This window comes from Manis pentadactyla, chromosome 3, assembly GCF_030020395.1.
Source record: "Manis pentadactyla isolate mManPen7 chromosome 3, mManPen7.hap1, whole genome shotgun sequence".
Lineage (NCBI taxonomy): Eukaryota > Metazoa > Chordata > Mammalia > Pholidota > Manidae > Manis > Manis pentadactyla.
Window position 1 is genome coordinate 131,939,877 of NC_080021.1, and position 14,484 is coordinate 131,954,360.

The 14,484-nt window shown below is 35.0% G+C and overlaps 1 protein-coding gene across 5 annotated transcripts in view; it reads right to left on the reverse strand.

Moving 5' to 3' along the window:
• Positions 1-14,484, reverse strand: part of AUH (AU RNA binding methylglutaconyl-CoA hydratase) — a 215,527-nt gene that overhangs the window by 140,695 nt on the left and 60,348 nt on the right. For 4 of the 5 annotated variants that reach the window (XM_036894639.2, XM_036894641.2, XM_036894642.2 and 1 more), the window contains one exon: positions 13,382-13,468. The exons of the other annotated variant lie outside the window; for it this stretch is intronic. In XM_036894639.2, coding sequence (XP_036750534.2) covers positions 13,382-13,468 — 87 coding nt within the window. The remainder of the gene's footprint in view (positions 1-13,381; positions 13,469-14,484) is intronic. 5 annotated transcript variants of the gene reach the window in all.

A 14,484-nucleotide genomic window follows, 5' to 3' on the forward strand; every position in this document is an offset into this window, starting at 1 on the left:
GAAGTTAAACTGTCACTATTTGCAGATGACATGATACTGTACATAAAAAACCCTAAAGACTCCACCCCAAAACTACTAGAACTGATATCGGAATACAGCAAAGTTGCAGGATACAAAATCAACACACAGAAATCTGTGGCTTTCCTATATACTAACAATGAACCAACAGAGAGAGAAATCAGGAAAACAACTCCATTCACAATTGCATCAAAAAAAATAAAATACCTAGGAATAAACCTAACCAAAGAAGTGAAAGACTTATACTCTGAAAACTACAAGTCACTCTTAAGAGAAATTAAAGGGGACACTAACAGATGGAAATTCATCCCATGCTCGTGGCTAGGAAGAATTAATATCGTTAAAATGGCCATCCTGCCCAAAGCAATATACAGATTTGATGCAATCCCTATGAAACTACCAGCAACATTCTTCAATGAACTGGAACAAATAATTCAAAAATTCATATGGAAACACCAAAGACCCCGAATAGCCAAAGCAATCCTGAGAAAGAAGAATAAAGTAGGGGGGATCTCACTCCCCAACTTCAAGCTCTACTATAAAGCCATAGTAATCAAGACAATTTGGTACTGGCACAAGAGCAGAGCCACAGACCAATGGAACAGACTAGAGAATCCAGACATTAACCCAGACATATATGGTCAATTAATATTTGATAAAGGAGCCATGGACATACAATGGCGAAATGACAGTCTCTTCAACAGGTGGTGCTGGCAAAACTGGACAGCTACATGTAGGAGAATGAAACTGGACCATTGTCTAACCCCATATACAAAAGTAAACTCAAAATGGATCAAAGACCTGAATGTAAGCCATGAAACCATTAAACTCTTGGAAGAAAACATAGGCGAAAACCTCTTAGACATAAACATGAGTGACCTCTTCTTGAACATATCTCCCCGGGCAAGGAAAACAACAGCAAAAATGAGTAAGTGGGACTATATTAAGCTGAAAAGCTTCTGTACAGCAAAAGACACCATCAATAGAACAAGAAGGATCCCTACAGTATGGGAGAATATATTTGAAAATGACACATCCGATAAAGGCTTGACGTCCAGAATATATAAGGAGCTCTCACGCCTCAACAAACAAAAAACAAATAACCCAATTAAAAAATGGGCAGAGGAACTGAACAGACAGTTCTCCAAAAAAGAAATACAGATGGCCAACAGACACATGAAAAGATGCTCCACATCGCTAATTATCAGACAGATGCAAATTAAAACTACAATGAGGTATCACCTCACACCAGTAAGGATGGCTGCCATCCAAAAGACAAACAACAACAAATGTTGGCGAGGCTGTGGAGAAAGGGGAACCCTCCTACACTGCTGGTGGGAATGTAAGTTAGTTCAACCATTGTGGAAAGCAGTATGGAGGTATATCAAAATGCTCAAAACAGACTTACCATTTGACCCAGGAATTGCACTCCTAGGAATTTACCCTAAGAACGCAGCAATCAAGTTTGAGAAAGACAGATGCACCCCTATGTTTATTGCAGCACTATTTACAATCGCCAAGAATTGGAAGCAACCTAAATGTCCATCAATAGATGAATGGATAAAGAAGATGTGGTACATATACACAATGGAATACTACTCAGCCATAAGAAAAGGGCAAATCCAATCATTTGCAGCAACATGGATGGAGCTGGAGGGTATTACGCTCAGTGAAACAAGCCAAGCGGAGAAAGAGAAATACCAAATGATTTCACTTATCTGTGGAATATAAGAACAAAGGAAAAACTGAAGGAACAAAACAGCAGCAGAATCACAGAACTCAAGAATGGACTAACAGGTACCAAAGGGAAAGGGACTGGGGAGGATGGGTGGGTAGGGAGGAAAAAGGGGGGGAGAAGTAGGGGGGTATTAAGATTAACATGCATGGGGGGGTAGGAGAAAAGGGAGGGCTGTACAACACAGAGAAGGCAAGTAGTGATTCTACAACATTTTGCTATGCTGATGGACAGTGACTGTAAAGGGGTTTATAGGGGAGACCTGGTATAGGGGAGAGCCTAGTAAACATAATATTCGTCATGTAAGTGTAGATTAGTGATAGCAAAAAAAAAAAAAAAAAAAAAAAAGGGCAGTTCCTGTGTGGTAACCTCCAACGAGTTCTACACAAGGGTATAAAGGGCATATAAAAGTGTAGGCAAAGGGTCTGTTTGTGTTTATACAGAGGATCAAAGCCTAATTGGGCTACCCCGAAAATGAACTAAGATACGATATGAAAAAGAACTTCCAACATCTGCACTCTCTGGAAGACTCATGCCAGAAGATGATCATCAAAAAACACCAACAAAGATCCACGCACTGCTACAGCTGTAGATGCACTCATCCCACCAGTTCCTGGACTTGCCATGGGAATGAGGAAGGAGATATCTAAGCTGGCCTGTACATACAGTAGAACAACAAAATTGGACTGGATCTATACTGTTGGAACTCAACCAAGAATTTGGAGAAGTGCAAATTGTAGCGCTCCAAAGTCTTACAACTACAAACTATTTATTGTTAAAAGAACATATGGCATGTGAACAGTCCCCAGGAATGGGTTGTTTTAATTTGTCTGATTTCTCTCAGACTGTTCAAGTTCATTTGGACAATATCCACCATATCATAGATAAGTTTTCACAAATGCCTAAGGTGCCTAACTGGTTTTCTTGGTTTCACTGCAGATGGCTGGTAATTACAGATATGCTTTGGTTATGTAACTATACTCCTATTATGTTAATGTGTGTGTGCAATTTAAGTAGTAGCTTAAAACCTATACATGCTGAAGTTACTCTACAAGAAGATATATCAAAGAAATAATCAATCTTCCCATGTTTTCTTCCGCCTGCTACTTCTATAGCTTTTCTTCTTCCTTCCTAATTACAACCCTTAAATAGAATTCGTGCCTCATATCAAATTTACCGAGTATCATAATTCTTCCAAGTGGTAAAGATACCTCAAGACAAATGCTGGGCATAGAAGCCACAGGGCATAAATATGCAAAGAAGTAAAAAGCTAACTTTTTCAAACAATAAGGCTTCTCTCTCACTTACCAACTTCACATTTCCCTGTATGGCCCCGGAAGATGACTGGTTAGCCAGAGACGGGTAAGATTCCTCAAGGGAGGAACAACCTAAGACAGGCACAGTCGCAGGGGGGCCATCAGGTGAGAAATTGGGGATCAACAGAGGTGAGGCTTAGAACCTCACCCCCCCGTTCTGAGAGAAATCTTCTGCATACGTGGATGTTTTATTGCCCTGGTCTAGCTTGGATTAACACATAGTCTACAGGCACACACCTGATCATCTACATGTGCTCTCTTACAACACTAAACTATGTTTTCTACCTTTATCTTGTATCTACCTACCACTTCAGCATTTTATTAAAAATAATAATAATAAAGAGAGAAATGTGGTATCCACATATAAATCAAGTATAAAAACCAAATGAGTATTCATATTTGAACTGACTGTTTATAGTTCATAATGCATGAGCAAAACCGAAAGTTTCTGTGATGACTGCCCTTGTACTGTTCACTATGTAACTTATTCATTATGTAAGAATTTGTTCTACATGTAAAAACTTGTTTGTTATGCCTCAGAAGATTGGAGACTGACAAAAATTAGGCTTGGGGTGGAATAATGATTGTGCATTGAGCATTGACTCCCCTATACAGAATTTTATTGTCGTTAACAACCATTTGATCAATAAATATGAGAGATGCCCTCACAAAAAAAAAAAAAAAAAAAAAAAAAAGAAAAAGGAAAGACTTCCAATGGTAAAATAAATAAGTAACTGGGATGTAATGTATAGCATAAGGAATATAGTCAAGATATTGTAACAGCTTGGTAGGGTGATAGCTGGAACCTAGAATTATGTATATAAATGTTCTAGCACTGTGTTGTACACTTGAAACTCATGTAATGTAATACTGTGCGTCAACTACCCTTCAGTAAAAAATAATTATTTAAAAAAAAAAAAAAAAAAACTAGAAGATACTTTCTAAAAACCAAGAATTCTGGATTTTCTTGAAAATAAGAAAAAAGAGTATTAAAAAAAACACACACAGAAATAACATAAGAAATATTTGTAGAACTCAAAATACCTTTTAGAAACTACTAAAGACTGTTTTGTTAATTTGTCTATATAACGTACCATATACACATAATGAAACATAGCAATAACAAACTCTTAAAATCACCACTGGTGTAAGAACTATGTCAGAAGTAACACCCCCCCATCCACCCATGTGATCTTCACGTATTCTTCAACCTGCCTTCCCAAATCCAAAGGTCATCACACCATAAAGTCTGTTTTATCATTCTCCCATGGATGTGTGCACGTGTGTGATTTCATTACATACACAACTCTAAACTATATACTATTTGCATACTTTTAGTTTCATAAAAAATTGTATTGCTTTAATTCAACAATTATCAAGGATTTAGCCATATTGTTACACATATAAATTATTAATTCACTTGCAAAGCTGTCAATGTCTAATTTTACAAATATACCAAAACATTTATTCATTCTCTTGTCACTGAAATTTGATTGCTTTCAGCTTTTTACTATTAACAACACTGCTACTATAAACAGACCTTTTCTTATATCCTGGTATAAGTTTCCTTAGGACATGTGCAAAATGCTTACAGAATAATGTAGTTTCAAACTCCAAGCAGCAATCCATTCATTACTAGGTAAAAATCAGGAACTTTTAAAACAAAGTAGGATAGTATCAAAATGCAGTGTAAAAGATGAACATCTGACACCCATGAGTATGTTTATTGGGCCAAAGCATAGATGTATTCCTTGCTACTAGTCTAGTAAAAACATCTTACTAGGTAAATACACCTTAAAAAAGTGAACTATTGAGTCTTATGAAATGCGTATGTTCACTTTACAACACCACACCAAATTGTTTTCCCATTTACACCAATGTCTACTTCAATTAGAAGTGTGTGAAATGACTTTGTGATCCACTCCTAACTCTTAAAAGGCATAAGAATATTTTGTTAACCTGACAGATGTAAAATAGCATTCCAATGTGGTCTTAATTTGCATTTCTATTTCTAATGAGGTTGATCATCTTACCATATGTTCACTTTCAATTTCCCTTTCTTCTTGTATAAAATGTTTTCCTGTTGTGTTGTCTTACTGCCCTCGAGGTTGCATGTACGTATGTGCTGATTCATGTATGCATGATCCATATATATATATATATGGAATCCTTTGGCAGGTGTGTGTTTCAAGGTTTTCTCCCACTACTTGATTTGAAGTGTCTTTTAATGTTTAGATTTTGGTAGAATTTATCAGCCTTTCTTGTATTCTGTGTTTAAAAAATATTTCACTCCATCAAGATCATAAAAGTTTGTTTTACTTCATAAACGTAGTCGAGTGTTTGCCGTTCCCCAGCGATCTGCAGTCTCCTCTCTCCCGTATCAGTGCCCCTGCTCGTACAGTCTGTTTTGGTTCTGTATTCCCACTCCATTGGTCCATCTGTCTATTCCAAAGCCAACAATATACCACCTTAATTTCCATACCTTTAAAATAAGTATTGAGTGCTGATAAGACCCCTCATTTTCTTTTTTAGGCATGTTTAGCTGTTTTGGGACTTCTTTATGTTGATAAAGTTCTTCACAAAATTAATCCTGAGGAAGTGAGTGTGATTACATTAAATCTATACACTGAATCATCTGTGAGGATCATCTTTTTGATTCTGAAACCACCTATTCAAGAAGAAAATCTGTCTCCATTTAACTCAGTCTTAGAATAAAGTTTAATAATTTTTCCATGTATCTTGAATATATTTCTAGATCATTTTGGTTCCTAGTCAATCTTCTGTCTGTTGCTAGTACAAAGAAAGGCAATTGATTATTTTTATATGTATTTTATATTCAGTTACCCTGTGACACTATTTCTAATAATTTGTTGATCCTTTCAGATTTTTGATAAAGACAATCATACACTTGAGATGGACAATGTTGTATTTCTTTTTCACTCATCACTTTTTTCTATTTCCTGCCCTTCCACACAGGCCAGGATTGCAGAACAGTGCTGGGGAGAGTGGTCATCGCGTGCCCCCCATCTTTTTTCTGACCGAGGGCACCACTTGTGCTTTGACTGCTAAGGAACAGATACCTTTTGTCAGGCAAAAAAGTTTCCTTCTATTCCTAGTTTGGTTGAGCTTTTTCTATGAATAGATTTGACATTTCTCAAATTCTTTCTGTCAATCTATTGATAAAAACACGATTTTATTTCAACTGGCTTATGTCATGAATTAAATATAATGTTTTTAAATGGAGACTTTTCCCTCTCCCTCCCCCTGTATTCCTAGGGAAAACTCAACTCAGTCTTTTTTTTAACCTACTGGATTTCACCTATGTTCACAGTCAGACTTAGCTCTTCACTTCCTTTCTTCCATTGTTTTGTCACATTTATATATCATGGTTAGTCTGAAATAATGAGCTTAGGATGAACTCTCACTCTGCTGTTTCACTGAAGTTTCTCTACAATTGAAATGATTTGTTTCTTGCAGGCTTGGTAGAGCCACTGAAATGTAAATCACTTAACATATAAAAACTGGGCCTAGTGCTTTCTCTGTGAAAAAACTTTTAACTACTGATTCACTTTCTCCAGTGGTTACATGACTACTGCAGACTATGACTTCTTCAGACAGAAATTCCATACTTATTGACATGAAGATTTTCATGGCATTTTCACATCATCTTTATAATTCACATCCCTCTGCTCTGTTACAACATCTCCTGTTAACCACCTTCGATCCCTGGCGCAGAGGCTTGGCCTTGTGCAGATCCCTCCACTGCATCTTCTGTCTCACTAATTTCTGCTCCTCGTATTATTGCCTGCCTAAAACTTTCTTTGGATTTGTAACTTTTCAAAATAACTTTTTAAAGTAATGCTAACTCTTTATTGTCAGTGGTTTTCCACTTGCTAACTTATGCATTGAAGGTTATGAATTCCCCTTAACTACCACTTAAACCAAATCTCAAAAATTTGGACATACAGTAATTTTATATTCATTTTTAGCACTTTTTTTCCATAAGTTTCTTCTTTGGCACATGAATTATTTAAAAGTTCTTTTTAACTTTATAAATATATGGTTCTTAAATCTCTAATTATATATTTTTTGTTTCTAACTGCATTGTGGACAGAGAATAGGCTATCGATCTTCTGAAACTCAATGCAGATTTTAGCGTACATTTTTGCAAACATGTCACATGCTCATAAGACGTATACATATTGTCTAATCTGGCATTACAAGTCTATTAAATTTGATAGTCATGCTGAACAAAACTTTATTTTTAATTTTTGTCCTTTGACCTCATGATAAATTCAGAGAAATAGGTTTTAATTATCTATGATGATGAAGGATTTGCCAATCTATCCTATATATATATCCAATATTGCTTTATTTGTATATTTTCAGATCTTTGTTTTCAGGTATACATACATTTACAGAGCTGTATTTGATGAAAAAAATAACCTTTTATCATATGCAGTGACTCTCTTACTAATCTTTAAGTGTATAGTGGCATACCTCTTTCTTTTGGTTAGCAATTTCATGGTGTTAAAAAAGAATAATAACTACACCAGGTGTGGCTATTAACAATGTACAGCTATTTTCAATTTTTTAATCAAATCTGAACATCTATGTCTTTTAAGAGCAAGTTTAATCAACTGACATTAATGGTAATTACTGGACTTATTTCAACATCTTACTATTTAATCTGTTCTCAGATGCTTCTTTTTTCCTCTTTGGATTTTTTTAGAACTTGATTCACTCTCTTTTGGGTTTTGTTTTTTCTTAGTACGCCCTCTACCCTCCAACTCATTTGTGAGTCTTTTGCTCCATACTTCTTCCAAGAACAATATCCTAAGTTCCCTATCAAAGGATACAAAGGTCTTAAAACCTTTAAATTTCCAAAATCAAAAACCAATAAAAAGGCCTGAGCCAATATGAAACTAGGTGTCCAGATCAGAACTGGAAGTCAGTAGATTTTTTAAAAATACATAAATAAAAAGAGTGGAAAACTAGAATTAATCCAAAAATCAGAAAAATAAAGAAGAGAGAAGTCATCTGAGATGGATGGATGGATGGAATGACAGATGAAAAGAAGGAAAAAAGGAAGAGAGGGAGTTAAGGAGGCAGGGAGGGGGGAAGAAGAGAAAGAGGAAGGAAGGAAGTTAGACCCAGTGTCTGTTTTAGTAAAACCTGTGATGTATTATGTTTATTTTTAAATAGCTGGAAAAAAATATATTTAAAACACTATTTCATAATACATGAAATTCAAATTTCACTGTGCACAGTTTTATTGAAACAGAGAAACATACCTTTGTTTACACATTGTCTGTGGCTGCTTTAGAACTATATGTCAAAGTTGAATAGCTGGTATGAGGCAAGCGTTATCTCTTCTCACTAGTCCTTTTCAACATCATACTAAAAATCCTCACTAATGCAATTAGACAAGAAAAGAAACAAAAAAAACAGACTGGGAAGGAAGACATAAAACTGTCTTTGGAATCAAAGCCTAATTTGGCTACCCAGAAAACGAATTAAGAAACAATATGAAGAAGAACTTCCAACATCAACATTCTCTGGAAGAGTCATTCCAGAAGATGATCATCAAAAAACTTCAACAAAGATCCTGGCACTGTTGCAGTTGTAGCTGCAGTCATCCCACTGGTTCCTGGACTTGCCATGGGAATGAAGAAGGAGATATCTAAGCTGGCCTGTGCATACAGTAAAACAACAAATTTGACTGGATCTATACTGTTGGAACTCAACCAAGAATTAGGAGAAGTGCAAGTTGCAGCGCTCCAAAATCTTGCGACTATAGACTATCTACTGTTAAAAGAACATATGGGATGTGAACAGTTCCCAGGAATGTGTTGTTTTAATATGTCTGATTTTTCTCAAACTATTCAAATTCAGTTAGACGATATCCATCATATCATTGATAAGTTTTCACAAATGCCTAGGGTGCCTAACTGGTGTTCTTGGTTTCACTGGATATGGCTGCTAACTGTAGGTCTGCTTTGGTTATGTAGCTGTATTCCTATTATGTTAATGTGTGCACGCAATTTAATTAGTAGTTTAAAACCTATACATGCCTATGTTACACTACAAGAAGATATGTCAAAGAAATAATCTTCCCATGTTTTCTTCCATCTGCTACTTCTATAGCTTTTCTTCTTCCTTCCTAATTACAACCCTTAAATAGAATTTGTGCCTCATATCGAAATTACTGAGTATCATAATTCTTCCAAGTGGTAAAGATACCTCAAGACAAATGCTGGGCATAGAAGCCACAGGGCATAAATCTGCAAAGAAGTAAAAAGCTAACCTTTTCAAAGAATATGGCTTCTCTCTTACTTACCAACTTTACATTTCCCTGTATGGCCCCGGAAGATGACTGGTTAGCCAGAGACGGGTAAAATTCCTCAAGGGAGGAACAACCTAAGACAGGCACAGTCACAGGGGGGCCATCAGGTGAAAAATTGGGGATCAACAGAGGTGAGGCTTAGAACCTCACCCCCCATTTTGAGAGAAATCTTCTGCATCCGTGGATGTTTTGTTGCCCTTGTCTAGCTTGGATTAATACTTAGTCGATAGGCACACACCTGTTTTCAGCACTAAACTATGTTTTCTACCTTTATTTTGCATCCACCTACCACTTCAGCATTTTATTAAAAATAATAATAATAATAATAATAAGGGAGAAATGTGGGATTCACATATAAATAAAGTATAAAAATCAAATGAATAATCATATTTGACCTGATTGTTTATAGTTCATGATGAGTGATCAAAACCGAAAGTTTCTGTGATGACTGCCCTTGCACTGTTCACCATGTAAGAACTTACTCACTATGTAAGAACTTGTTCACCATGTAAGAACTTGTTCGTTATGCTTCAGAAGATTGGAGACTGTTGAGAATTAGGCTTGGGGTTGATTAATGATTGTGCATTGAGTCCCCTATACAGAATTTTATTGTTGTTAACAACCATATGATCAATAAATATGAGAGATGTCCTCTCAAAAAAAAAAAAAACTGTCTTTGTTCACAAAGGACATGATAGTCTGGTATGCAGAAAATCTGAAAGAACTGACAAAATATTCCTGGAATAAGCAATTATACCAGGATTGTGGGACACAGCATAAATACACAGAAGTTAGTCACTTTCCTACATACCAACAATGAACAGGTCAAAATTCAAATTAAAACCCTCCAAAATAAAATTTAGGTATAAATCTAACAAAATACACACAAGATCTTATGAGGAAAACTACAAAACTAATGCTTGAAATCAAAGAAGAACTAAATAAATGGAGAGATAGTTGGTGGTCATGAAGAGAAAGACTCAATATTTATTGTCAAGATGTTGGTTCTTCCCAATTTGACCTACAGATTCAATGCAACCCCAATCAAAATCCCAGCAAGTTATTTTGTGAATATCAACAAATTGATTCTAAAGTTTATATGGAGAAGAAAAAAAAAACCATAAGAGGTAACACAATATTGAAGGAGAAAAACAAAGTTGGAAGACTGATACTATCCAACATTAAGACTTACCATAAGGCTACAATAATCAAGACAGTGTAATTACTGGCAAAAGAATAGATGAACTGATCAAGGAACAGGACAGACAGCCCAGAAACAGACCCCTATAAATATAGTCAACTGATCTTTGACAAAACAACAAAAGCAATACAAAGGGACAGAGATCACCTTTTCAACAAATGGCACTAGTGTGACTGGACATACACAGGCAAAAACGTTAATCTAGACACAGATCTTACATCCTTCACAAAAGTTTCACAGAAAAACTCCAATTTCAGTATCAATAAAATAGGAAAAGGATTGGAAGAAACATCAGGGTAACGTTTACAACTGGACCAGTCTTAGCCACTCCTCCTAGAATATATACAGTTACAGACAACATCAACTTTTACTTCCAAGACTTGAGATATCTGACCAACATGGAAACCAAGTTCATGCTTTGCTCAGGAGACATTGATTATTCAGTTGAAGCAGAGGAGAGCTTCCAATAACACCAGCAAAGGATAAAAAAAAAAGGTAGAAAGGTGACAACAAACCAAAACACATATATTTTAAAACTTAGCTCAAAAAAACAAAAAAACAAGTAAATAATAACAAAACCACACAAGATCTCAAACAATGTTGCATGGTCAAATTCTACCCATCTTTCAAATAATGGATGATTTCCTTGTATAGCACAGAAAAAGATGGAAAGCTTTTTACCTCATTCTATGAAGATACATAATTTTTATACCAAAACAGAAAAGGGTAACACAAAAAACAAAATTAGAAATCAATCTCATTTATGATTATACCAAAACATATAAATCGAATCCAGCAGTGTATGTTAAAACCACAAAACCACTAATCACAATGATCAGGTAGGATTTAGTCTAGCAATACAAAACCAGTACAACATCAGTAAGTCTTTAATATAATTTTGTATATAAAGGCTAAATGAGATTAATTCTAATATATACCAATTATAACCCTGACATATATTTAAAATGCAGCTGACAAAATTAAACACATTCCTGATTTTAAAAAAAAAGCTCCTAACAAGTTGAAATAGAAGAAAATTCCCTGACCTTGATAATTACAGGCAAAACATTAAAAGCATCCATCAGTGTCAAACAAAGATAAGGATGAACATGCTCACTTTAACAAATTGCACTGAGGCCCTTAGCCTATGTGAAAAACACATGGAAAACATATATTAAAACACTAGGAAAAAATTGCATTGTTTATAGATAATGAACTTTTCATTTGGAAAACACAAAAAATTGAGAAATCACAATAGCTAATACAAGCTGGCATGATAAAATAAGTACATAAAATTTTCCTATGGACCAACAATAACCAGACTTCAACAGAAATGAGATAAAAGATCCCATGCAAAGGAATGAATTCTATAAAACAGCTAAGAATAAATCTGCAGGGGTAAAAAAGATATAGGATGAAGGCCAGTGTGAAGGTAACCTTCCTGAAGGACACTAAAAAATGAATGGCCCCTGCACCCAGTACGAGCCATGCACATCATGGATCGAAAGATTTGATATCATAAAAATGTCAATTCTTTCCAAACAAGATTTAAGGCAATTCTAATCACAGTCCATGAGAGCATTTTTCCTCTTTGCTTTAAAAATAAACAATTCTAAATTCAGAAGAATTTATAAGACTTACCAAAGAAAGAATCTATGTATGAGACTTACCAAAGAAAACCTTCAAGGAAAAAAGAAGAGAAATGGGGGAAACTTAGCACCTTCTAGCTATTATAAGTTTTCAATTTAAAGCTACTGACTTGAATTAGGGTGGCAAATTAGGAGACAGTCCTGTAATAAATACATTTGACAAAAGATTAATACAAAAATGCTTTTAAACATAAGTAGTTATTAAAAAAAAGAAGATGAAGGAAGTGAAAAGGCAATTTATGGAAAGGAAAGGGCAAGCCTAATTGAAAAAGACAAAACATCTCACAAGCATCTGGGGAAATCAAAATTAAAATGCTAAGATACCTTTTTCTTTTTAGCCTTGGCAAACTTAAAAATAGCAACATTAAATTCTGGCAGGAATATGAGGGAACAGGTACTATCATGCAATTGATGCGGATATAAATTATTACAATCTTCATGGAATATAATCTGGTACAATTTATTAAAAGGTAAAATGAACACATAATACTTAGAACTGCAATTTCATGTTTAGGAAACTATCCTATAAATAATACCCATTTTCTGAAAGACTTGGTAGAAAGATATTCACTGCTTTCACAATAACAGCCAAAAATGATCACCCTAAATGTTCATTAAGAAAGAAATAACTTAAAATTTTGGATAAATTATGTATTAACTACTATGCTATAATATATTAAAGAGTATTAATAATAAAGTAGATTGGTATGTACTGAGGTACAAATGTTACACACAAGCCTGTAATTCTAAGGAAACAGTATGGTCCTACGTGAAAAAAAAAATCCACATTTATAAATATATTTGTGCATGCAATTATTTAAGAGATACAGATACTTTAAGTCAAAGGCTTGTGCCATGTTCCCCTCATTTTCTAATAACTACCTTCATATGCCATGCCATCATTCATATGAAGCATCTTAAATTATAAAATATTTTTCACAAGTTTTCAAATTAAATATATTACATGTTATTTACAGCACCCACCTATATGCCATGATTACCTAATATATATAAGTATTTTAGCCAAAGCTTATATATATAAAGACAGTGCACAACTTTTTAAATCTGACACTTAAGGTCATCTTCAGCACGCTCAAGGAGAGTTGAACTGCTTACCGATTTCATTAATCACTGATCTGAGTTTGGAGACAAAAGCACCAACTTCACTGGAATTCATTTTGACTCTTTCCTTCAGGTCAGCACCTGCAAAGTATTTCATGTAAAAATATAATCTAATACATAAATTTAAGGCAATACATCGAAAATTGTTAAATTTCATACACAATTTAAATTTAAGGAAATACATGGAAGATTGTTAAGGTTCATATATAACTTGAAGATCAACTGAATTTCCCTGTTAAAAGAATTCTATTACTGAAGTTTTCTTTCTCAAAAACTAGCATCAGGAAGAATAAACTGTACCATGTGCTTCAACAGTAGTTCCCAAATTCTGTGGTCTCGGGACCCTTTTATACTCCTGAAGGAAGAAATTTGTTTATATTTTTATCTATTAGAAACTGAAACTGAAATTTTTCATATATCTATTTATTCCTTTAATAATGAACAAAAGTGACCACAGATGGACACCCCTTCCCGGTTCCTGTGGAGATGCCGGCATTTGTACCCACCACGGCTCCTGCCCCATCCCTATACGTCAACCCAGGAAAAGGGCAAACCACACCCCGCTGTGAAATCACTCCAACGACATCGTGGAGACCCACCTTGGGGACTGACAATCACGTTCAAAAATCACTGGCTTTCAAGTATGAACAAGCTGGCAATTTCACAATAATGAGTTTATCACAGAATCGTAACTTTGGAACAGAGGAAAACAAACTTAAGGAATTCCTTAAGGGTCATTTACTTTGTGGCTCACCAAAGACATTCTTTTTAATATAATTAAATTATCTGAGACAGGTATGTCCCCATTTAAATAAACAAAAATCAAAGTATAATTACAGTATAGAAAGCAAACACTTACTTACTCTCATTAGTCCATTATAAACTGATCATGATTAGACACAATAGCAAGTACCAGCCAAGGCTCAGCCGGGCTGAGCCCACACACTTCCTGTGAGTGAGAAACTGCAGCTGACAAGGCACACACCCCACAACCCATCAGCTCTTATGTATATGTTATCGGAAATACGTGCAAGTAATATTTAAGGCAACATATGTAAACCAACAAAAAATTAGAAATAACCTATATCCATCAAAAG